The sequence below is a fragment of the Loxodonta africana genome, chromosome 6, assembly GCF_030014295.1.
Source record: "Loxodonta africana isolate mLoxAfr1 chromosome 6, mLoxAfr1.hap2, whole genome shotgun sequence".
Classification (NCBI taxonomy): Eukaryota; Metazoa; Chordata; class Mammalia; order Proboscidea; family Elephantidae; genus Loxodonta; species Loxodonta africana.
The window spans coordinates 23,096,874-23,122,396 of record NC_087347.1 but is presented as its reverse complement, the minus strand read 5'-3'; the positions used below and the strand labels follow the sequence as shown (position 1 = coordinate 23,122,396).

The 25,523-nt window shown below is 42.5% G+C and overlaps 1 protein-coding gene across 8 annotated transcripts in view; it reads left to right on the top strand.

Moving 5' to 3' along the window:
- ACSL3 (acyl-CoA synthetase long chain family member 3) overlaps nt 1-6,283 on the top strand; it is a 68,570-nt gene extending 62,287 nt beyond the window's left edge. For all 8 annotated transcript variants that reach the window (XM_023541090.2, XM_010601656.3, XM_064286643.1 and 5 more), the window contains 3 exons: nt 1,389-1,503; nt 3,035-3,192; nt 5,558-6,283. In XM_023541090.2, coding sequence (XP_023396858.2) covers nt 1,389-1,503; nt 3,035-3,192; nt 5,558-5,715 — 431 coding nt within the window. In that variant the 3' untranslated portion in view covers nt 5,716-6,283. The remainder of the gene's footprint in view (nt 1-1,388; nt 1,504-3,034; nt 3,193-5,557) is intronic.
- Nucleotides 6,284-25,523: the final 19,240 nt, after the last annotated feature.

Sequence of the window (25,523 nt, the reverse complement as noted above, 5' to 3'; positions counted from 1 at the left end):
CTGTCATCTCTGGGTGTAGAAATTTTTAATAGGAACTGTGTGGCATTTATAAGTGTTGACCGTATTATGAAGTCTCAAAAATGGTCCAACAGCACTGGTGTTTTTAATTACTATTTGTTGTTGTTAGGTGCCATTGAGTAGATATTAGGTAGTCCTTAAAGAGTCAAATTCTTCCCATGTAGGGAATATTCATTTTGTGGAATGACCTGGTTATTGGGCCAGGCCCTCGCCTGTCTGAACTGGGACCTTCCTATGAGACTGGCCTAGCAGCTCAAGCGCTCTGACCTGTGGGGGTCAAAGATACCTCCTCCTGCTTCTCCTCTTAGGTTCTTTTCTTATTTAACAGCATTTCAGTCCCTAAACCCAAAAACCAAACTTGTTGCCGTCAGGTTGAGTACAGCTTGGAGTAACCCTGTAGGGCAGAGTAGAACTGCCCCATAGGGTTTACAGGGTGTGGCTGGTGGATTTGAACTGCTGACCTTTTGGTTAGCAGCTGAGAGCTCTTAACCACTGTGCCACCAGGGGATGAGAGAGACCTCTCTTCTGTCACCTCTCCATATCTAATCCATATCCTCCTGATTGATCATATCAGATATGCCTCAAAATCATCCTCTCTTCTTTCTCTGCCCCTTTTACTGTGATAGTAGGTCTGGCTGTGAGCTCTGTCACCTGGACTATTGCAGTACCTTTCTCCCTGTTGCCATGCTTGCCCCCCTTGAACACACCTTCTCGTTGCCACGTGTGGATACTAAACACTGATCTCACCAGGCCATTTTCCTCCTGAAAACCTTTTAGTGCCTCCATTATAGGACCCTTGTTCTCATCTCCACCTTGACTTCCAGCTGTTTTCCTTCCTTCTCCTTCATGCTCTGTGTATTTCAAGTTACATACTTCTGGACCTTTCCCAGTGTGGCTCCACTTTGTTGGCTGCCTCTCGCTCTTCCCTTTAGACGCAGCTCAAGCCTCACTCCCAGGACGTCATTCTGAATCCACAGGCTGGAGAGTCTTCACGGTCAGTGCCTTTGAAAGAATAGGTTTTTGCATCGTGCAGCTCTTCAGATAGCGTGCGAGCTTTCAGATGGCACTGAGCATCTTATTCACCTGCTTGCTATGTTAAACCTATATTAAGCAGAACATACCCGAAGCCCTGATGATGCAGTCTGTTTAAGGGGGAGCAATTGTTTTTCTTTAAAAAAGAGTGTATTTGATAGTACAAAAATTAGGATCTAATTTTATCATGTACATTTAATTTTATTAGAAGCATGATAATGAACTTACTTGAAGGCAAATTAGGGAATGACCAATATTTATACGTATTGAGGGTATTATTAATATTATTTGTTCTTCCATGTACTCCCCTCCCCCTCACTTTTGTTTGCTTGGCACAGATCGTAAAAAGGACCTTGTAAAACTTCAGGCTGGAGAGTATGTTTCTCTTGGGAAAGTAGAAGCAGCTTTGAAGAATCTCCCACTAATAGATAACATTTGTGCATATGCAAACAGGTAAGGAAGGGGATTCATGCTACCTGTACTACAGCAGAGGAGCCCTGGTGGCACAGTGGTTAAAGCACTCAGCTGTTACGCTAAAAGGTCAACTGTTCGAACCTAGCCAGCCATTGTACGGGAGAAAGATGTGGTAGCGCTTCCGTATAGATTTACAGCCTTGGAAACCCTATGGGGCAGTACTGCTCTGTCCTGAGGGTTGCTGTGAGTTGGAATCGACTCAGCAGCAGTGAATTTGGTTTGCTTTTTTGGGTGTACTAAAATATTTCCTACCTCCATGGGCCTTCTTCATAAATTCATCCCAAGAACCCATCTTTCTCTGGGAACAGCCTCTTCCTCATCCAGCCATTAGCTGATTCTTTCCTTTTGATGCTTCCCTCTGCATCTTCCCCTGTGCCCATTTTCTGCATTACACCTCACCACAGTGTCCTTGTGTGGTAGGGAGGTCATGAAAAATACCTTCCTTTCTGCCGCCTTGAACCCCTAGCTGCCTCTGTCTGCACAGGGAAGCTTTACAGAACCAATCCAGGCAAAAGGGAAGTTGAGAAGGAAGTTGGGGAAAGGGTGTCAATAGCAGTACACTACTCAGTTCTTCCTAACCTGCTCTCAACCTGAGCCTGCATGGGACCCTGGCCAGGACTGGCAGCCCCCACCTGTGGCTTGATATGTAGCATAGAGGCAGCTTGGAAGGAGAGTTTGAATCAAAATCCCACAAAGGCATTTTTTGGGAAATGTGTTGGAATTTCAGATTGGAACTCTGATTATGTTTTTTCCATAATAGTATTACACATGGTAATTATTTTCCAGTATTAATGATCAGGTATTTTGTGGGTTAGCCAAAGAACCCAACAGCAGCCCCAGTTAAAGATTAACTACATTGATTTGTAAATGAGCCTGCCCTTTATTTAGCCATTCAACATTTTCTTCAGTGGTGTTACAGTTCTGGATTTTACTTATGTGATACTAACCCGAGCTGTCCTCCTCCGAATGCCCTGCCTTTTCTTCAGGATTCTTTCTTTCTTACAGGCTTCAAAAAAGTATCTGTTTTCAGTGGGGATACCCAGAGTTCCTCTCTCAACACAGATTTTCATGATATCAAAGAGAAACATGAATATAATCATGCTATATTGATTTGTTGCCAGATTTCTTTAGATAAAGTTTCTAGTTTATGTAGACATTATTTTTGTTTAATACAGAGCCATATACTATTGATTTCTTTAAAGAGGAATTTTCTTATACTTGTATAAGGCACTATTGATGATAGTCCTGCATAGTTGAAATTTGTCATGAAATAAAAGATTGAGTTTTTTTTAGCAGTGGAGTTTTGCCAAAGAATTGGAACAAAGGACAAGTCAAACAATAAAAGTGGCTGTTGCATGAACCAAATGCCTGCCACGACCACACACGCCACATGTGTGTTTTTAAATAGTACAGAGTTAATCACTAAGCGACAGTGTAATCAGGCAATTGCAGTTCGTCAACATTGTGTACTATTAAGTTCCTGAGCTAAGTTATCTTTTAACTTTGACAGTTACCATTCTTATGTCATTGGATTTGTTGTGCCAAATCAAAAGGAACTAACAGAACTAGCTCGAAGGAAAGGTCTTAAAGGAACTTGGGAGGAGCTGTGTAACAGTTGTGAAATGGAAAATGAGGTACTTAAAGTGCTTTCTGAAGCTGCTATTTCAGGTGAGTGTTTTGTTAAACTGATTTTAAGAACTGAGGTGGGAGGAGAGTATTTTAAATGTATTAAACCTGTTCTATTGCAAGGCTTAGGTTACATCATTTTCTACTCAGAAAACAATAGTATTTCCCTGCTATTTTTGAGTAGATGGTAGAATATACTTCTCAAGCTCCCTTTCGAACCCCTCTACATTTCACACAAAGTATCCATGCTAGCCAGACTAAAGCTTCCCTGACATGTATCCTGAATGTTGTCTTTGGAACCACAAAGGCCAACTTCCTCCTAACATGTTACAGCTTACCTACATATAACTGAAAGCATGCTAACCTTCTCCCCAGAAGAGGATGCAAAGTCCATGGGTGATTTTTATTCTTGTCCTTTGATATCCTGTAACTTAAATACTGTGATGTACAGTTAACTATTGTTAGGTGCCGTTGAGTTGGTTCTGACTCATAGTGACCCTATGAGCAACAGAAGGAAACTGCCCAGTCCTGCACTATCCCCACAATCGCTGCTATGCTTGAGCCCATTGTTACAGCCACTGTGTCAGTCCATTTTATTGAGGGTTAACTATTATTTAATATATTTTATGTCAGGTGACAAGGGAATAAGAGAGGAAAATAAAAATATTTGTTTAATACATATATAAACATAACAACAGGGATGAAATACTCAAAACAGTTAAAATCCTCATTTCTCTAGCTGATTTTGTGGTTGTAGCTAGTATTTTTTCTAAAACACAGGCTTAGATGATATCACCACACTTAAAAATCAGACAATTTTGAGCCAGACCATAGAGTGCAGTGCTGAGTCATTTGAAATGAAAAAGCTTTAGTCTTCTATCAACTATTTGTCTCCCTTCCATCTCAGTAGCATCAGACATCTCGCTGTTGCTCAGATCATACGTGTGATACATCCCTTACTATATAGCACTCCTCACTTACTGACATGGTTGGGTTCCTAGGACCAGGTTATTAAGCGAAAATTGGTGTTATATGAAAATGGAAGGTGACCACGTCATTACACAACTGCCAATTACATCATCACATAACTGACAAACCACTGAGAATTGTGGCCCAGCCAAGGTGACACATAACCGTAACCATCACAGCCAGTGTTACTCTTGCCTTGCACCATGGTGTTCGTTACTGCCAGACATAAGCCGTTAATATGCGGAATAGTTGGAGAGTAGATTTTTTACAGTCATTGTACATGTGAAGTGTTGGATAACGAGATAGTAAGTGAGGAGTAGGTGTTCTGCCTTTGCTCTTAGTGTTTTCTCCTCTTGAGAACCACTCCTGAAGTACTTTGAATCTTGAAGACTCGAACCTTGTTTATCTCTGTTTACTTTTTTACAGTTTAGAATTGATACATCTTTTTTTTTTCTCCCAAGGCACTTTATACACTTAATTTAGTGTATTTTCTTCTTATATATTAAGGCTACTTGTTTACCTGTTTCCTCTTGTTAAATCGTAATATAACTTGAGAGAAGAAGGCATTCATTTAAAAAAATTTTTAAGAATGTTTAGTAAAGCATTTTACACAGTAATTTTGCTCGGTAAATATTTGTTGAATAAATGCTTGAAAAATTAGTCTTACAAAGGAAATGTGTTTTTTCAAAACTGTATCTTCATTCTTTCCTCCTTCCCTCCCTCCCTCCCTCCCCTCATTACCCTGATATTGAGAAAGTACATGGTTTCAGTCTGGTATCAGATTTTGTGTTAAGAACATAATAGTGAACAAATATTCTGTCCTCATGTAGCTTATATTGAAAATTCTGTTTGGTGACAAGATTCTCTTTAAACTTTATTATTTTTATTTCTAAAGTAATGGTACTCGTCATAATAAAGTTGAAGAAAACAAATAGGTTATAAAATACAGAGTAAATTCCCCCTTTCTTTCCTCCCTGCTCCCAATCCCTAGATGTACACAGTTTAGTTTGGTGGCATCTTTCTCAGCCTTGCATATACATCTAGCAGCATATAAGTTTATCCAGCCTATGCTGCAACTTACCTTTTTTTTTTTGTTAACCTAACAGTGTATTATAAAATATTTTTCCACACCTACGCATACAGATTTAACTCATTTTTAATAACTGAATTATATTCCACTTTGTGCCTGTGTAACTCATTTGTCTTATTAATAGACACAGATTTTTTTAAAAAGTTTTTTGCCATTGTAATTCCCATTCATATCTATTTTCTTATTACTGGTATTTCTGAGGGATAGATTGCAAGTGAGAGTTCTGGGCCATTAATTGTGCATTTGGGTAGGTGCTCAGAGACTTGAGGAAAGTTACGCTAATTTGCCCAGAATTTTAATTGTACATTTTTAATACCTTTGCATTTTAATTTCTTTCCATCATCTCAGCAAGTCTGGAAAAGTTTGAAATTCCAGTAAAAATTCGTTTGAGCCCCGAACCGTGGACCCCTGAAACTGGTCTAGTGACAGATGCCTTCAAGCTAAAACGCAAAGAGCTTAAAACACATTACCAGGCGGACATTGAGCGAATGTATGGAAGAAAGTAATGATTCTCTTTCGGCATCAGTTTGCTAAAGCAAGCTCAGATCAAATAGGAAAATACTTGAAATGCATGTCTCAAACTGTGAGGCAAACTCCATTCCTCATATTAAACCTAAACTGTTATTTCTCAAGACATCACCATTTTTAACCGACAGGCTTAGTAAAATATTAAGACAGCAAACTTGTGTCTGTCTCTTCTTTCTTTCCACTCCTCCAGTTCACTTCCCACCTGTGACTGTACTTGTCAGTGTGAGGATTTTCCGAAATCACTGGGGCAGCAGTGATTTTAAAACCAAGTTTTTAAACATGATTTTTATGTTCTGTATAATGTTCAGTTTGTAACTTTTTAAAGTTTGGATGTATAGAGGGATAAATAGGAAATAATAAGAACTGGTTATTTGGGGGCTTTTTTACTTACAGTATTTAAAAATACAAGGGTATCGATGTGAAATTATGTAAATTTCAAATGCTTGTGAATCAAATCATTGTTGAACGAAAGATTTGTTGCTGTGTAATTATTGCCTTGTTTGCCTTTGAAAGAAATAAATATACGCATACTTATGTTTTAAGAAATTGAGACCTTGTGAATATATGCCTGACAGTATCTTCTTCATATATATATATATGTATTTATTTTTATTAGAACAAAATGAATTTTGGTTTGGTTCTGCATGTAGCAGAATATTCGTAGGGGGTCATGGTTTCACAGCAAAGGCCCTAACTCGGCAAGTGGAATGCCCGTTGATCATTAGTCTCAAGCAGCTTCCCAGCAAAGCGTGCAGTCTTCTGTTTAGTTTTTGAAGCTAGGAAGATATCCACACCTAAATGGAAGCAGTTCTGACAGGGTAGAATTTAAAAATCAGAGGATAGAAAGTTACTCTTTATTTCATTTGACCAGATGCAATTGAGTTGTCTATATTTATGAATATGTTATGGAACATTATTTTGTCCCAAATTGTCTTACTATATTTTTTGTCTCGATGGTTTAATCAGATATCTCCTTTCAAAATCTAGAATTTTTCTTCTTTTTCATCGTTTGCACTGAGGTGTGTGTCTGTGTGCATGCAAGTATAGCTTATTTAAAAGTCACCTTAACTTTTTTTTCCTACTTTAACCTTTCTGTATTAGAAAATTGAGTGGTTTAGAATGCTTCTGGTACTAGCATTCTCACTAAGATACCTCAGAATTTAATTACCCTTGTAATGAGGGAAGATTTAATTGGCAGGTTTTTCTGTCAGTGTAGAAATTGTGATCTAGTAACATCATTTGTGTGATAGTCTTTTCATATGTCATGCTTGTCTGTTGTTATTTGAAGCTTATCAAGAGTAATACCACACCAGTTAGGATGTGTTCCCATCAAGGCTTAATAAGTCATGGTGTCCACATTTTTCATGTCAGGCTAGTTATTTTCTTGATTGTTGGTTACTTTAGGCATCAAATGACCAAAAAAAAAAAAAGAGACAAAGGCAGATCTTGGGTAAGAGAGTGGGAGCGCTGAGGGGACACAGGACCCTGTAATGTTCGTGACATCACAAAACACATCCTATCCGGAGGCGTTGCAGCACGGGTTTTGTTTTTTTTTTTTAACTTGTATTATTGTATATTTGTATCATGTTTTAAATGGTTTTCTTTCTGTCATATTTTAACTTTGAATAAAATTTGGGGAAACTGCCAAGAAAATAAGTAAAAATGGTGAAATTAAATGAAATCCTTCTTTGTAATCTAAAAGAATTAACATCAGGGTGGGTAGAGAACTACGTTTCTGATGGTTTATCTTCCGAATAATTGTTTGCGTCAAATGATTTTTTTAAAGGTTGTATTTAGAAAGGAACTTAATGCTTACGAGGAGAGATTGGTAGTTGCTACTTGAATAGTGTCAGATGAGCATGTGTCACTCATTCAGAATACAAGTTCTTGTTTCTTTGCAGAAACATCTAACGAGGCTGGTTTCATCTGTACCTAGACTATTCATTTTCTCATAGATAAACGATTATAAATCCTCTCAGTCCCCCTACCCTTTCCTGATTGTAAATAATGATTTCATAAACCTTTTGAGTCATTTGAGGAATTGTTTTATTCCACCGACTCCCAGAAATACACTAATAATGAGTAAAATAAAAATGGATACAGGACCGTTAATCAGAGGCTCATGCAGGGATTTGATGTAGAAACTGAAGTTGGCCTTGCGTTTGTGTATCTTGCCGTCCCTCCTCCCAGGTTCTTAGAGGAAGCAGCGGGGCTCTGTGGGAATAACTGATGCCTCTGTCTGGGACTGCCTGGGCCCCATCCCCCTCTGTGAGTCACCAGTCTTGTGATGCTGTCCTTACTATACACTGACGTTCACCAGCCCCGCAGCTTCCTGGCTTCCCAAAGTGGCATGCACTCTGAGCCTTTCTCATGCCGAATGATGGGAACAGCCGAGCAGGCAACGCTAATTTCACAGGTAGGCTGAGGCATGCAGACTCACCCATGGCAAGACACCCCACGATTCCGGATACACGAACAAAGGTCGGTTTGTGGATTATAGTATTGGTTGCAAGAATTGTTTTTGAATTTCTTCCTGCTTTTTTTCTTTAACGACGCAAAGATGATACCAGGATTATTGAAACTCCCTGAATGTTGTGATCTGTAAGACAGTGGTCCTGCTTGTGAGTTCTGGAGTAATTGTAGTAGCTAACACGGAGTCTGCGAGGGATTGAATGCACACAGCCTCCACTAGTCCTCATGACAGTGCTGCTGAAATGGGTGTGCGTGGTCACCCTGTTGTATGGTTCAGGATGGAGCACGTTCGTAGTGCAGTGCGAGACCCAGCTTTTTTTGTTTTGTTTTTTTAAATTGTAAGTTTACAAATCGAGTCAGCTTCTCATACAGAAACTTAGATACACCTTGCTGTGTACTCCTAGCTGCTCTCCCCCTAATGAGACAGCACACTCCTCTCCACCCTGTATTTCCTGTGTCCATTCAGTCAGCTTCTGTCCCCCCTGCCTTCTCATCTTGCCTCCAGACAGGAGCTGCCCACAGAGTCTCATGTGTCTACTTGAGCCAAGAAGCTCACTCCTCACCAGTATCATTTTCTGTCTTATACTCCAGTCCAATCCCTGTCTGAAGAGTTGGCTTTCGGAATGGTTTCAGTCATGGGCTAATAGATCTGGGGACCATGACCTCCAGGGTTCCTCCAGTCTCAGTAAGACCATTAAGTCTGGGGAAGACCCAGTTTTGATTTTCTGCCAGTGTACCTCATGCACAGCCACTGCTCATGTGTCAGTAGGGGACTGTGTGTTGCTGAGCAGGTTTCAGTGAAACTTCCACACTAAGACTAGGAAGAAAGGCCTGGCGACCTGCTTTGAAAATCAGCCAGCGAAAACTGGATCACCCAGGCAGTGTTTCGTTTATTGTGCCTGGGGTCCTCATGAGTCAGGGGCCAACTTGATGGCAGCTAACAACTCTAGATGAGGAAGCCAAAAAAATCTCAGGTGGTCTGAAGCTTACCACAGAGCCTGCTGTAGGACTAGATTTCTGTTTCTTCACTAGTTTGGGGAACTCTGATCTAGACTTCAGTCTCTTGGCTAATACTGCCATGCCTTTCTGAGCCATCCTGTTGTCCCTAATGTGTTGATAATAACTCCAAGCCTTTCATCCTGCCTTGGTGTCCTGTGGACCAGTGATGCTTGCCATATTCTGCCTGTCCAGTCCCTGGTCGTTGCTCTTCTGGGTCCACCCTAGCTCATTGCCACTGGAGTCCAAGCATGGCCCTGACCATCTGCTAAGCACAATCATGAACTTAGCTGCTGACTTGTGTGCACAGCACTGTGCCTTGTGCTTTATGTATGCTCAGGTATGAAAGAACACATTGGATTGTGCAAGTATGAAGATTGCTATAGCCTCAGAATGGGTTTTTGTTAACTCTGGATTAGAGCAGGCAACTTAACTATCCTGTTCCTAAGAATTCAGTCATTCTGGTAATTTTTAGTTTGGTTTGCATATTAAAACCCACAGTCACATTTCCTATTTAACTTCTCCATGCAATGGCTTTCTTTTTTTTTTTAAACAGCTTTATTGAGGTATAATTTATGTACCATAAAATTCACCCATCTTAAGAGTACAATTCAATGATTTTTATAGAATTGTGCAAATTATTACCCCAGTCCAGTTTTAGAACTTTCCCATCAGGCCAAAAAAGATGCTTCATGCCCATTTGCAGGCACTCCAAGGCTGCTTTTGCTCCCTCCTGCCTCCTGCCCTGGAGTCAATGTCACAGGGAGGGAGAGCATTCCCTTTGTGGTCCCTCTTGTGCCCCTTTTTCCAACTGTGGCATCCATACCCCAGTGGCGTCCGGCATCACTGCAAAGGGCCGGGGTGGTCTTTTGGCCCCAGGTGGCTTCCAATGCTGGCCCTTTCAGGTGAGCCTTAGACACCTGTAGGCTTTCACCTGGTGACTTCATCCAGAGCCTCCTGATGGGGAATTCCATTGGGACAGGGTCACTCCACTGTAGCCCCAGCTGGATCTGCACCCAGCCTTTCTGTGGAGTCCTTTTGCCTTGATGGGGAGATTCTAGGAGGATAAGAGGGCTGACGTGTGCTGAGCCCTCATTGGCAGCCTTGTCGGGGCCCAAGGTTAGGCTGACAGCCCCATGTCCATGGCTACGTGCTCTGGGGAAACGGTACAGAGGGGCTGTATCCATGGCTTCTCTGACTCAGAAGGCTGCATTGTCATCTTCCCATGGTCCATCCTCAGGTTTCAGTGATGCTGGAGCGGTTCGCCATTCCTGCCACTGAACAAATTGCTGATAAGTGCACCCCTCACCTAGGAGGCGAGTCCAGGGACAGCCTGCCGAGTGCCTCCAGTAACCAGCTGCTGTCCACTCCCAACTCATGGCTACCCTTTGAGTGTCAGAGTAGAACTGTGCTTCATAGGGTTTTCAGTTGTTGATTTTTTGGAAGCAGATCCCCAGGCTTTTCTTCCAAAGCACCTCTGGGTAGAGTTGAACCTCCAACCTTTTGTTTAGCAGCCAAATGCGTTAAGTGCTTGCATCATCCAGGGACCCTATGCCCTGTTCCTAACCCACTGCCATCGAGTTGATCCCAGCTCCTAGCAACCCAATAGGACAGACCAGAACTGCTCCATAGGGTTTCCATGGCTTTAATGTTTACAGGGAGCCCTAGTGGCACGGTGGTTAAGTGCTCAGCTGCTAACAGATCGATAGCTTGAACCCACCAGCTGCTTCTGTAAAGCATCAACTCAATGGCAACGGGTTAATCTTTACTAAAGCCGACTGCCACGTCTTTCTTCCATGGGGGTTTTGAACTGACCTTTCGGTTAGCAGCTGATAACTTCACCACCACCAGGGCTCCTGTCACATTCCTAGGTGCCTCTAAATACCCTCTTCTTTGTCCCACTTTATTTTTTTGTTCACAAAAGATACCAAACCCTATCTACCTCATGTGAATCATAGTATGTACTAGGAATCGGCATTTGTGAACCGAACTGTAGAATATAGACGGGTGTCACTGAGTGCTTTCTCCACATTAATCCCTTCACCTTTCGTTTGGGTACTTCACATACCAGTGTTATGTGTACATAGCGTTATCCGTACCTGTACAAACCTGAGGTTGAGGAAATTGAGTATCAGAGACATTACGTAGACTTGATCTAGTCATACCTCAGAGAGCAGATAGGTCTGACTGTAGACTTGGGACTAAAAAGGAACAAGAAAGAAACCAGCAACAACCTATTTTCTAACACTGGGAAAATAGTCATATTAGAATGATGGTGCAGTCCTAGAATGGAATATCATACAGTTAGTAAAGTCCACCTATTTAGAAATACGCAATTGGGTATCTGCAGCAGCGAGAAGCCCCAGACTAGACAGAGCTTATAAACACGCTGAGTGAAAAATTAAAGAGCTGTGTGAAATGTCTAACATACACACGTGTTGTAAGAGCACAAACAAAAAGAACGAGGATACAAGGAACGGAGTTTTAAAAGTACCGTTAGTAAATAGTAGAAACCAATGTGTCATTAACTGAGGAGTATGATTACCGACCTGCGTCTCTAAAAAAAAATAAGGTCAGTGCTCACGCTAATCTTCCATTAAAACCAGGAGCATATAACATTATATAAAGCATGATCTTGACTTTTTGAAAGGTATTTATAGATGTGCTTACAAATGAACGAAAAGGGACAACCATCATTTTCACTTTACAGTTTTCTGTATTTTCCTTGAATTTCTTGAATGAACGTCCTTTTGACATGACTCACAGAGGGGGATGGGCCCCAGATGGTCCCAGTCAGAGGCATCAGTTATTCCCACAGAGCCCGCTGCTTCCTGGGAGGAGGGACGGCAAGACACGGAAACGCAAGGCCGCCTTCAGCTTCTACATCAAATGCCTGCATGAGCCTCTGTCTGATTAACGGTCCTGTATTCGTTTTTATTTTACTCATTAGTGTATTTCTGGGAAAGCGTAGAATAAAACAATTCCTCAAATGACTCAAAAGGCTTATGAAATCATTATTTACAATCAGGTAAGGGCGGGGGGACTGAGAGGATTTATAGTCGTTTATCTGTATTAGAAAATGAATAGATACAGATGAAACCAGCCTCGTTAGATGTTTCTGGAAAGAAGAACTTTTATTTGGAATCTGTGATAAACTACGTACTTATCTGACACTATTCAAGTAACCACCAGTATCTCCTTGTAAGCATTAAGTTCTTTTCTAAATATTAACCTTTAAAAAACATTTGAAGCAAAGATTATTTGAAACAAAAATCAAACAGTTCTCTCCACCCACCCTGTTAATTCTTTAAGATCACAAATCCTGATGTGTAAAGGGATTTCATTTAATTTCTTAAATATTTTTACTTATTTTCTTGGCAGTTTTCCCAAACTTTATCAAAAGTTAAAATAGAAAGGAAAATAAAGTGCAAAAAAGTGGTATTCTAGGCAACCTTTCCACCCGAAACTATATTCACTGTCTTGTAGTTTCTTTACTATATGGGGCCCTAGTCTTCCCAAAGAATCCCTGGGTGGCACAAACTGTTACATGCTTTAGATTTTTCAACTAACCTAAAGTTTAGTTGTTTGAACCCACGCAGAGGTGCCTCAGAAGAAAGAAGGCCTGTTGAACGTCCAAAAAATTAGCCATTAAAACCCTATGGAGTACAGTTCCACTCTGACACACGTGGGGTCGCCATGATTCAGAATCGACTTGACAGCAACCGGTTTAGTCTCCACAGGCCAGTGTTTACAAATTGAGCTGCAATAACCAACCATAATTCTATCATCAAAATGCCTAGGCTAATATTTTTCACTATATTTTTTTAAAACATACTCTGAAATAATTTCAGATTTATAGAAAAGTTGCAAACATAGTACAAGAATTAGGATTTGCGCTTCATCTAAAACCAAACCGAATCCACCCGCTGTCGTCGAGTCTATTTCTACTCATAGCAACCCTATAGGGCAAAGTAGAACGGCCCTGTAGGGTTTTCTCGGCTGTAAATCTTATACGGAAGCAGACTGCTTACATCTTTCTCCCACGGAGCGGCTGGTGGGGTTCAAACCACTTTCCTTTCCGTTAGCAGCCGAGCACCTGTCCATCTCAATACCCTAAATGTTAACATTTTGCAACGTTTATCATTCAGTTTTTTTCTGTGTGTACGTTTGTGTTTATGCGCATGCTCACGTGGCTTCCACAAAAACCCTTCGAAGTACAGTTGATTCCGACTCATAGCGGCCCTATAGGACAGAACTGCCCCATAGGGTTTCCAAGGAGTGGTTGGTGGATTCGATCACGTGCCTTAGTCCCTTTCAAAGCGCTTTTGCTTCTAACACTGGATCAGGAGGGTTGCCCTGGGGCTCTTGGCGCCACTTCGTTAACTCTCAGATCCTGGGAGAAGCCTCTGGGCTCCCTGATTAGATCGAACTTGCCCATTTCGCTCCAAGTGCGCCATGTATTCCACCTCTAAAGCACTTGTCACGGTTATAATTTTACCTTTGGGTTGTAATTTTAAACCTAATGACTTTCTCCACGGTCTTGGCCACATTTATTTTTGCCTCACCTTTCTATCTCCTCCACCCGCACAGTGCCCGGCACATAGTCGGTGCTCAGGAAATACTTGAGTGAATTGTTGCGTGATTGAAGGTGTTATTATTACCTCCAGCTTCATTCTTAAATCTCAAGAAACACCCAGTTTGCCTAAGGGTTTTCCGATCCTTATGTCATGGAGCCCTGGCGGTGTAGTGGTTAAGAGCTTGACTGCTAACCAAAAGGTCGGCAGTTCAAATCTACCAGCCGCTCCTTAGAAATTCTATAGGGCAGTTCTACTTGGTCCTGTAGGGCCGCTATGAGTTGGAATCGACTGGGCGGCAACGGGAGGGTTTTGTATATCATGGAAATGCTACAAATCAGTACAATAATCGCTAAAATTGTTTCAGCTAAAATATGCCATAATCATTAACAATGAAATGACAGCCTTTTCAAAGACCATACCAACAGCCGAACTGAATTTCATAGAGGACTTCTCCAGAGTGGATGGATTCACGAGGTTTATTGTAACAGGAACTCACCAGGGAGAAGGAATTTTGTTTCCCAGGGAGCAAGGAATCCCAGGATCAACCACGTAACCAAATGACTCCAGGGTTAAAGAGATACGTATTTCTCAGGGCCGCGAGCACAGAGCCTGCCTTTGAGACGGACACCTCACGGACTTCCTGTCTGGTGCCGGCCTCTGCCTCAGACGGGACTAATTTAACTAGGTCACCATGTAAACTGAGCTGCCCTTCTTCTTCCCCAAGCTAGAAACAAGAGAATTTTACAAAGCAGCCTCAGCTCCCCCCACCCCCGTCCCCACCCCGTGTGTTTTAGGGAAATAATGAAGTCAGTGCTGTTGGAAATGACCTCGCGCTGAGAACGAAGCGCTAGCGGCCTCTTGAGCTCGGAAGCGTCCTTTTTTCAGGTTTCTAAACCCCCGACAGGAGATCTCTTGGAGGTAGGTAGGCTTGGGTGCAGTGGTGCCAAACTCCGGCGGAGGCCCTGGGGAACGTTGATGTGGGAGAGATATCCCCGCTTTCTTTAGACAGGAAGAGCGTTTCCAGGACTCCTGGGAGCAGCCTTCCCTCTCCAGTCTCATCTCAGAGCTGCCTCGCCAGGGTTAGAGGCACATCCTGCGGAGGCGACAGTTTGGCCTGTGGTCCCCAAGGAGTACTACTCCGCCTCGCACATGGGGACCTGATGACGCGTCTCCATCAACGCCTTAGCCTCCTGTTGTAGGCTTGGTCTTACCCCTTTTCACCTTGTCAGGCTGTGCTCCTCAGAAGCAGACCTTGAGTTGAGGGTTTGCTTGCAAGTGATTTATTAGGGACATGCTCCCAGGTGTCCAGGATTGAGCGGTTCTGGGGAGAAAGGCAGAAGCAGGACACAGAGAGGGAGCCAAGCCCCGTGGGGCTTTAGGCAACCCATGTCCCTTAGAAGGAAGCCCCCCGCCCCGGCTCCTGCAGAGGAACTCAAGTGTAAGTTACAACTCAGAGATTCCCTCCCAAGGTGAGTGAGCAGTGGTGAAAATGGTTTGCTCTAGACTATTAACCTAGAAGTTGGCAGTTCCAACTCACCCAGCTGTGCCATGGAAGAAAGGCCTGGAGATCTGCTTCTGTAAAGATTACAGCCAAGAAAACCCTATGGAGCAGTTCTACTCTGTAACACATCAGGTCGCTAAGAATCTGAATCTGCTCCACGGCAATGGGTTTGGCTTTTTTTGGTTTATCGGTCATTGGTTAAGGGTCTGCCAGGGTAGAGAGGCCACAGAGGTTCTCAGTTCAGCTCTCAGCACCTGTGCCCAAGGGCTGATTTCTGAAGAGCCACAGGTGTTGACTATTGGAAGTTGTTTAACAAAAAACCACAACATGGGGGTGGAGTCTGACCTCCTCTAACTTCACAAGGAGGAAGGAGAACCAAGACTTAACAGCTCAAGGTGATTCCTATGAGGAGGGGGTCAGACATGCCTCCTCTCTCTGCCGTCTTTGCCAATTCTGACACACCAACCATCCCTCCCACAGCACTCTACTGGATTCAGTAATTCATCGCAATGGCCACACAGAACTCATAGACCATACTCACAATTATGGGAAGAAATAGTTACAATTCAGGCTCAGAAATACCCAAGATACAGTTCTTCCACCAGGATAGCCTCTTCCCAGTGGTGCTGACAGGTACACCTCACCCTGGCCTTCAGTCTCTGCCCAAAGGCACTCAGTTTTCTCTTTCGTGAGCTGGGAAACCCACTGCGCCATCTCCTGCTGCTGAGTCCTTCCTTGGGGATGGCAGGCTCCTCTTCTCTGCTCTGGAATTGGCTCTCTTGGTAGGGCAAGGATGGATGAGCTCTTGTGTGTTCCCCAAGCTCTACTGAAACATACTTGGCTTCGGTCTCAGTTCTTTCATTCTTAGTGCCATCATGTTCAGACCCAAGTCCTTCATGCTGGGACCATACCAGTAGCTTCCTAGGTCTCTTTTCCTGATTGCCACCATCTGCTGCCAGCTTACTACCCGTACCAGTTACCACTGAGTTGATTCTAACTCATGGTGACCCCATGTGTGTCAGAGAAGAACCATGATGTGTAGGGTTTTAATGGCTGATTTTTTGGACGCAGATTGTCAGCTTTTCTTCCTGCGGCATCTCTGGGTGGACTTGAACCTCCAAGCTTGTGATTAGTAGTTCGACACGTTAACCATTTGCACCACCCGGGGATTGCTTCCAGCTTAGTCTTCCTAAAATACCATTTCCACCATGCCACTTCCCTTTTCAAAAATCTTCAATACTTCTCACTGTCTTAATGATACAATTAAAACTCCTTTGTCTAATATTGAGCCTGGGAAAATTTATCCTCAACTTTCTAGTTATCAAGGCCTCCTTTTCCTCACAGGGATCCTCAGCTCCAGCCAAATGAGAGAGTGGCGATGGGCTTGGAGCACGAGGAGATCATGGGTTTGAATTCCCCTCTAGCATGGCACAGCTGTGTGATCAGTTGCTTCCCTTTCTGCGGTTGTGTCCTCCTGACCCGTGAATAGGAGCTGTGAGATGGTTGTGAGGATTACATAAGATAGAGCATAAAGGTGCTTAGATCTGTGTCTGGAGATGCCGATGCTAGAGTAATGGTAGTTGAATCTGAATCCATGAAGTTTCCACAGGCGCAAAGTGTTGTCCAAGGAGATTCCTTGTTTGTCCCCATTGATCAAAGTCCTGTGTATCCTTCAAGGCTGAGCTGAAAACTCCCCTCCTTTGTCATGTCTTCCTTACTATCCTAACCCTCAGCGATCAACCCCACCTCTGAATTCTCACTGTCTTGTATTATTTCTTTGATAATTTCTCCCTCTCACAGTTTCTATGCTTTTGCTTTTCTAGAATTCCTATAGTCTAACATTAGATCCATGGCTCAATCTTCTAGGTTTCTTTTCTATATCTTTTTATCTCTTGTTCTTTGAATTTATTTTCTGGGGAATCATTTGGATTATATTTTCCAAGCCTTGTAATGATATATTCTTTTTTTTAATTTTACTGTGCTTTAGGTGAAAGTTTACAGTGCAAATTAGTTAGCTTCTCATTCAAAAATTTATACACAAATTGTTTTGTGACATTGGTTGCAATCCCTGTATTATGTCAGCATTTTCCCCCTTTCCCTTTACACCCCAGGTGTCCTGTTTCCATTCATCCAGCTTTCCTGTCCCTTCCTGCCATCTAGTCTGCTTTTGGGCAGGTGTTGCCCGTTTGGTCTCATTTACTTTATAAAATTAAGAAGCACGTTCCTCATGTTATTGTTTGTTATACAGGCCTGTCTAATCTTTGGTTGATAGGTGACTTTGAGAGTGGCTTCAGTTCTGGGTTAGCAGGGTGTCCAAGGGCCATAGCCTCGGACATTCCTTCAGTCTCCGTTAGACCAGTTAAGTGTGGTTTTTATTTTTTGTGAATTTGAATTTTTTACATTTTTCTCCAGCTCTGCCTGGGGATCCTCTATTGTGATCCCTATCAGAGCAGTTGGTGGTAGTAGTTGGACACCATCTAATTCTTCTGGGCTCAGGCTGGTGGAGGCTGTAGCTGATTGGTCCATTAGTCCTTTGGACTAATATTCTCCTCGTTGTCTTTGTTTTTCTTCATTCTCCTTTGCACCAGATGGGATAGGACCAATATGTATGTCTTCGATAGCTGCTCACAGGCTTTTAAGACATCAAAGTAGGATGTAGAACATTTTCTTTATGAAGCATGCTATGCCGATTGACCCAGATGTCTCCCAAGACCATGGTCACTTGCCCTTAGCCACAGTAACTCAGTCTCTCAAGGTGTTTGGGTGGGTCTAGGAAGCTTCTATGACTTTCCCTTAGTCAAGTTGTACTGACTTCCCCTATATTGTGTGTTGTCTTTCCCTTCACCAGAATTAACGCTTGTCTACTGATTTTACCTCCTAACTCCTCCCCTCCCTCATAACCTTCAAAGATTATTTTTTTCTGTGTGTGAACCTTTCTTTGGGTTTTTATAAAAGCGATCTCATACGATATTTGTCCTTTGTGATTGACTTATTTCCTCAACATAATGCCCTCCAGATTCAACCATGTTTTGTAATGATATTTTCTATGTTGCTGATCACTTTTTAAATTTCCAATAGCTTTTTTTTTTTGGTATCTGATTTTTCTTCTTCCTTTTCGAGCATCCCATTTTTCTTTTTTTGTTTTATGGGTTGAATTGCTAATTAGAATTTTATTTTATATTTTTTAGTTCTCTTATATCCTAATTTATCTTTATATTGACCAGAGTCATTTAAAAAATGTTGTCCCTGTCCTGAAATGACTGGTCATCCTTGTTGTCCATACAGATTTAAGTATGAGGCAATATAGTAGTCCCCCTTATCTGCAGTTTCCCTTTCTGAGGTTTCAATTACCCACGGTCAGCTTTGGTCTGCAAATGTTAAATGAGTATCACAATGAAATATTATGCTGTCCCACTCCATCCTGCCTGGGGACCACATTCACATAACTTTTATTACAGTATATTGTTAGAATTATACTATTTTATTATTAGTAATTGTTGTTAATCTCTTACTATGCCTAATTTATAAATTGAGCTTTATCATAGGTATGTATGTATAGGACAAAACATAGTATACATAGGGTTCAGTACTATCTATGGTTTCAGGCATTCATGGGGAGTCTTGGAAAATATCCCCCATGAATAAGGGGGACTACTGTAGTAAGTTTCTGTATGTTGGCTGGAGTCCCTGGGTCTTGCAAATAGTTAACTTGCTTGGATGGTTATTGAAAGGTTTGAGGTTTGGATCCACCCAGAGGCACCTTGGAAAAAAGGCCTGGTGATCTACTTCTGCAAAAGCCAGCAGTAGAAACCCTATGGAGCACAGTTCTACTTTCACACACATGGGGCCACCATGAGTTGGAGTGGACTCACCTGTAAGAGGACCTGTCAACTGGAGGGCTTTGCCTCTGGGAGATTGAGGACGTCTGGAATGCCAGAAGGGAGAGAGATTTCCAGTAGGCTATTTGGTTTGTTTTGAGGGGAACCATCTAATGATTAGAAGAGTTGGGAGAGGGGCAGATGCCTGGCTTCCACGTGCTCTTCGTGAATGTAGTGGACCACAGCAGCTTCTTCTTGCACATGACCTTCATTTCATCACCACCCTCCATCATCCCTGCTGTTCTTGAGTTCCGAGCTTCATTAGGATTTGGCAGGGTAGATGGGCTTTTTCCGGGAATGTGTCTTCTTCCTGCAACTCTAGTGGTTTCCTCTGCTCTCCTTCATCTTGTCATGCCTCCATCCATCCTCTATCTTGCAAACATTTGCTAGATTTTCATCCAGTGACATCCCTCCATTTGTTTTTGTTATTATTGTGGGTTAATATCTTTTAAAAATTTCCTGCAATTATTTTAAGGAGAGGAGGGAGTTAAACACACATACCCAACCTTCCGTCTAGAACTGGAATTTCCAATCTCAATGCTATTTATTTAATTAACAGTTCAAAGCAGGATGTTTTTATTTATGGGATTAGATTAAAATAAAAAATAAACAATTAGATTATCTCTAATGGGACAGGGATCATGTTTTACTCTTTGTTTGTTTTATGTGGCTTAGCCCAGTGTTTTGTATGTGGTTGGGGCTCAGTTAATATTACCAATTGAGTTGGCTTTAACATTTAAGCGTTAACATGGTTCTTCCTGTTTCACCTTCTTATTGGTCTTTGCAAGTCTAATTTCTCATGGAATGGATTTATGCATCTGGAGAGCCATTTTGATCACGTTTTACGGCCTCATATTTTCAGTCATGAGTGTGCCTTCTTGCAGGACTTGAAAGAGGGGGAAAATACAATAAGTGCCTTATGTGGACAGACTCATGTTCTGTAACTTGTCTCCAAAGTTACGGTTCTCTTTGCTTGCTTACTTTCCAGGTAAACACATAACTTGGGCGTTGGCATGTCCCTTACCTCTTGCTTTTTTGGTTCACTTGGGACAGTAGATAATTTCCCCTAAAAAATTCCAGAGTTCTCCTAGCTAGAATCATTCTTTGCTTTCTTCCCCATGGGGACGAACACGTGGATGGGCACACTTCACGTGTACTCACCCACTCATACTTAGAATATTCTGGATGTTTTTCTCCTCACAAGAAAATCAAGTTGGGTGATTTCAGCTCCTCCAAATAAAAAGCACCAAGCAGAGCAGTGTGACATGGTCCTTAAATCCCATAGGTCACATTTTTGGCAAATAGCTGTGTCTCGTAACTGTCATTCCCATGGGGGCCAGCTTACTCATCATCTAATACATGACATTTTCTTGGCCTTGGAATGTTCCGTATCAATTAAAACTGGAGGAAAAAAAGTCATCCTTCCACACTGTAAATGGAAAAAGATTAAAGTGCACCACAGAGACTTCTCATTGAACTACAGAAGAAAAGAAATTGCCTGCCCTTTTGGGGCCTTCTGGAGGAGATAGCTGGTCCAGGATAGAATCAGCTCAGGAGGAAACCTGGAAGATTCCTTTCTACTTTGTATCTCACATGAGGAAAAATTCTTTGGTATATATATATAGAGAGAGAGAGAGAGAGAGTGTGCTTCTGTAAATAAACCTGCCACAATTAATTAATTGATTTGAATATTTATTTAAATTCGATTTATTTAAATCACAACATTTATTTAAATCATTTTTTTGTATAGAGTAAAATTTAACAAATTGACAATTCAACAGATTTAGAATTGGACAGCATAGTAGGAAGAACACTGAGTTTGGAGAGGAGTAAGAAAGACCTGGCTTGGAGTAGTAACTCAGCATCGTATTATAGATCAGAAAATGAGGCTCAGAAAAGTTAAGCTACTAGCCCAAGGTTACACAGCTGGCCTCTAAGAGAGTTGTGAGCTTCAGAGAAGTAAGTATGCCATGTGCCTGGGGTAGTACCTTCCATAAGCAGGCTCTCAGTAAAGGTTAATTCCCTTCTTTTCCCCCTCTGGGGGTAATTCAAACATACTGGACTGAAATTTAAATTTACTCAAGACCCCGCACTCTTCCTTTCATCTTCTTTATAGGGGTCACAAAAGTTAACGATTCCCCTCAGCTTGACTAAACTGATTCAAGACCCTTTTCATACCTCAAACTGTGTGTGTCTTTCAAAGAGTCGGTGTGTCATTAACAAATTACTGTTTTTGTCTATTTCTTTGCCCAGACAGCCTTTGGTGGCCATAGCGAGGGTCTTGAGAGTAGTAGAAATGCTTTGTCCATGGTTTACATGTAGGGTTTTCACAAAGGAAGATCACTATGTGCCCTTTCCCCTCCCCAGTCCAAATGACAAGGGATGGAATTAGTGTGGCCACACTGTGGGTGGGTTGGATGAGTAGAAGGTCAATTGTAAGGTGTGTGAAGTTGGTTTTGGAGGCCCTCTTGGCCTGTTTTTGTCGTAGACTCTTCTCCTTGGTGCCGACCATTAAAACTTTCCTTCTTGGTAACTAGCGGCCTTTCCCCTCTTCCCTCACCCTTTAACACCTACCTATAGAGCTAGGTCTGCTGTGGGCCATTTAGTTCAGTATGATTGGAAAAATAGCTGTTACCTCTCCCAGGAATATTTACATTTAAAACTTGAGAAAACCTGCGTTCTGATGGTGGAATCAAAATTTTGTTACAGAACTCCCAACAGGCTGGTAGGTGTTGGGTTTAGGAGGTTGCCAAGATGGGGCTGTGCTCCATGGTGTCATTGAAATTATGTCTTGTAGGACAGCCACTTGGAATATTAACGGCAAAGAGTGATCTCACTCACAGGTTTACCGATTTAGGGGTTTGAACTGAATGGAGCTGCTAAGTAAAGAACAGTCTGGAAGAAGTCAAAACATCAAACAGCTTTCAGGTCTCTCCTTGCTAGATCAGGAGGAAATGATTTTTTTTCTGCAAAAGAGTGGGATTCACCAACTTAAAATACTCCCATCAGGGGGAGTCAGGGGCCGGTGACGAGAAGTGAAAAAAGGTATCGCTTTGGGGGTTGGGAGGGTATGTCAGTCAACATTGATTTCACACACGCTGGGACACAGGAAGACGTCATCTTTCAGTAGGTGTAGTTCTCAGACTGTCCACAAGATGGTGCAGGAATGCCGCTCACAGCCTGTCCTTGGACTGAAAAATAAAACAAAGCTCTAAGAAGTGATTTACGGCTTCTGCCCGTCTCCTGATAAATCAGCAAGCTTGCTAGAAGGGCATGTTGAAGTCTCTTCGTGGTGACGATGTCTTTTATATTTTAAGCATTTAAATTGAATATTCAATGAAAAATTGATTGAGTTTTCTAATAAATGAAATAAATTTGCTCGTGTGCAAGAAAGCTCCTGGCCTATACAGGGCAAGATAGGGGAAAGCAAAAGGGGATGTGAGGAGACATTGCGTGAGGTGACCTCAAGCCCCTCCTCCTAGAAAATCTTGATGCCTAACTGGGGCTTCATTTGTTCACTGCATTGGGCGTCTACGGTGCACAACACTAATCTAGGCCCTGTGGATACAACAATGGAAACAAAAACAAACACAGAAACCTCGGCCTTTAAACAACTTGCATCCTATCGGGAAAGTCAGAAAATAAACTAAATAAGATAAATAACTAGTGTGCTATTTATCTTAGATGATTACATCTAAGTACTATGGAAAAAAAAATTAGAGCTGACGAGAGGAAGCAGAGACCTTCAATTTTAAGCAGTGGGGCCATAGAAGGTCTCTCTGAGCAGGTGACATTTTGGCAACACCTGAAGGATTGAAGGAGCAAGCCATGGGGTCGTTGTTGGTTGCCATCGAGTTGTCACTGACTCATAGCAACCTGATGTATAACAGAACACAACATTGCCTGGTCCTGCACCATCGTCATGATCGTTGTATGTTTGAGTCCATTGTTGTGCCTATGGTGTCACTCCACCTCACGAGGGTTTTCCTCATTTTCACTGACCCTCTACTTTACCAAATATGATGTTCTTTTCTAGCGGTTGGTCTTTCCTGATGGTATGTCCAGAGTAAGTATGTCGAAGTCTCACCATCCTCCCTTTTAAGGGACATTCTGGCTGTATTTCTTTTAAGACTGAATTGTTCATTATTTTGACTGCCATGGTATAGTCAATACCATGCACCAACACCACAGTGTTAACACATCAATTCTCTTTTTTTGTTTTCCTTTTTCATTATCCAACTTTCACATGCATGTAAGGCTATTGAAAAGACCATGGCTTAGATCAGGTGCACCTTAGTTATTAAAGAGGCATCTTTACTTTTGAAAACTTTGAAGAGATCTTTTGCATAGATTTGCTCAATGCAAGGAAGACCATTCCAGTCAAGGCACAGCCAAGGCAAAGATCCTAAATAAGCCTGGCAAGGAAGAGCAAGGGGGCCAGTGTGGATGCTGGACAGAGTGAAGTGGAGAGCAGTAGAGTATGGGTCAGAGAGAGGCTGCTGGGGGTGGAGCAGGGGTTTTTGAAGAGGGGGATCATATAAAACCTTGTACGACACTATACAGACTTTGTCTTAGATTCTGAGATTGATGGGAGCCACTGAAGGTCCTGAGTTGAAGAGTGACATGATCCAACATTTATTTTAGAAAAATCACTCTGTATTCTCCTGTATTGAAAAGGAGATAAAGGCAGGAGCAAGGAGACCAGTCAGGAGGCTACTGTAATCATCTAAGCGATGACAGTGGCTTGGTACAGGGTGGCAATGGGGGAAGTGGAGAGAAATGTTCAAACTTTGGATATATTTTGAGCCAATGGGATTTTCTGGTGAATGTGTGAGAGAAACAAAGAGTCAAAGAAGATGGTAAGGTTATTTCTCTGAGTAACTGGAAAGATGGCATTGTCATTAGTTGAGATGAGGAAGACTGTTGCGGGGTAGATTTTTTTAGGGGAAAGACTAGGATCTTTGGTTGTGAACCTGGAATCTGGGGGCGGAGTCTGGCTGAGATGTAGATTTGGGAGTAGTAGGTCTGTGTTGTTGCTAGCTGCTGGGGAGATGGACTCCAGCTCATGGCAACTCCACGCACAACAGAACAAAATACTGCCTAGTTCTGCACCATCCCATGATCAGTTTTGGATGCGACGGTTGTAATCCATATGGCTCTCGTTGATGAATTTTTCAGAAGTAGATCACCAGGTCTTTCTTTCTAGTCCATTTTAGTCTAGAAGTTTCACTGAGTCCTATTCAGCATCATCAAAACTAAAAACCAAATCTATTGCCGTCAAGTCGATTCCGACTCATAGCAACCCTGTAGGACAGAGTAGAACTGCCCCATAGGGTTTCCCCGTAGAGTACCTGATGGATTTGAACAGCCAGTCTTTTGGTTAGCAGCCGAACTCTTAGTAGCTAGACCACCAGGGTTCCCACCACGGTTCAGCATCATAGCAACATGCAAACCTCTGCTGACAGATAGGTGGTAGCTGTACATAAGGTACATTCGCCGGGAACCAAACCTGCGTCTCCTGCATGGGGGGCCAGAATTCTACCACTCAACCCCAACAGTCTCCATTGTAGTTCTGTCAATGGTATTTAAAGCCATAAACTGGTAGAGACACCAAGGGAGTGAGACTCAGTAAGAAGAGAAGAAACCCAAGGACTGCGGCTGGCTGCATCCAACATTTAGAAGTTGGGGAGGCGAGAAGAGGGCAGCAGAGGAGACAGAAAAGGAGGGACCAGTGAGGTAGGAGGAAACCCGAAGAGAGAGGCGTCTGGAAGCCAAGGGAGAAAAAGGCGAGGAGGAGGGCTAGGCCGGCTGTGTCAGTGCTGTTACCGGGCAGGCACTTTCCAGTGAAGGGTTCTCAGCCTTGGCACTGTTGATGTTTGGGGCCAGACAGTTTTTGCAGTGGGGGCTTCCTGTACATTGTAGGATGCTTAGCAGCATCCCTGGCCTCTACTCACTGGATGCCAGAAGCACCTCCCCCACACACCAGTTGTGAGAACCAAAAATGTCTCCAGATATGGCCCACTGTCCCCTGAGTGGTAAAATCAGCCCTGGTTGACAACCCCTGCTCTAACTCAAGGCCCAAAGAGCCGGACGACAACAGCAAATCTCAGTAAGAGTTTACAGGAAGGAAAGATGGCTTCTGACTGAGGGAAAAGGAATCTTCTAGAGCAGCTGGCACATTTAAATTTTAAAGAGTAAGTAGCATATTGAGGTGGGGACATTGGTGTTTCAGTAGTAGAATTCTTGTCTTCTATGTGGGAGACTGGGGTTTGATTCCCGGCAATGCACCTCATCCTCAGCCACCACCAGTCTGTCAGCGGAGGCTTGCGTGTTGCTGTGACGCTCAGCAGGTTTCAGCAGAG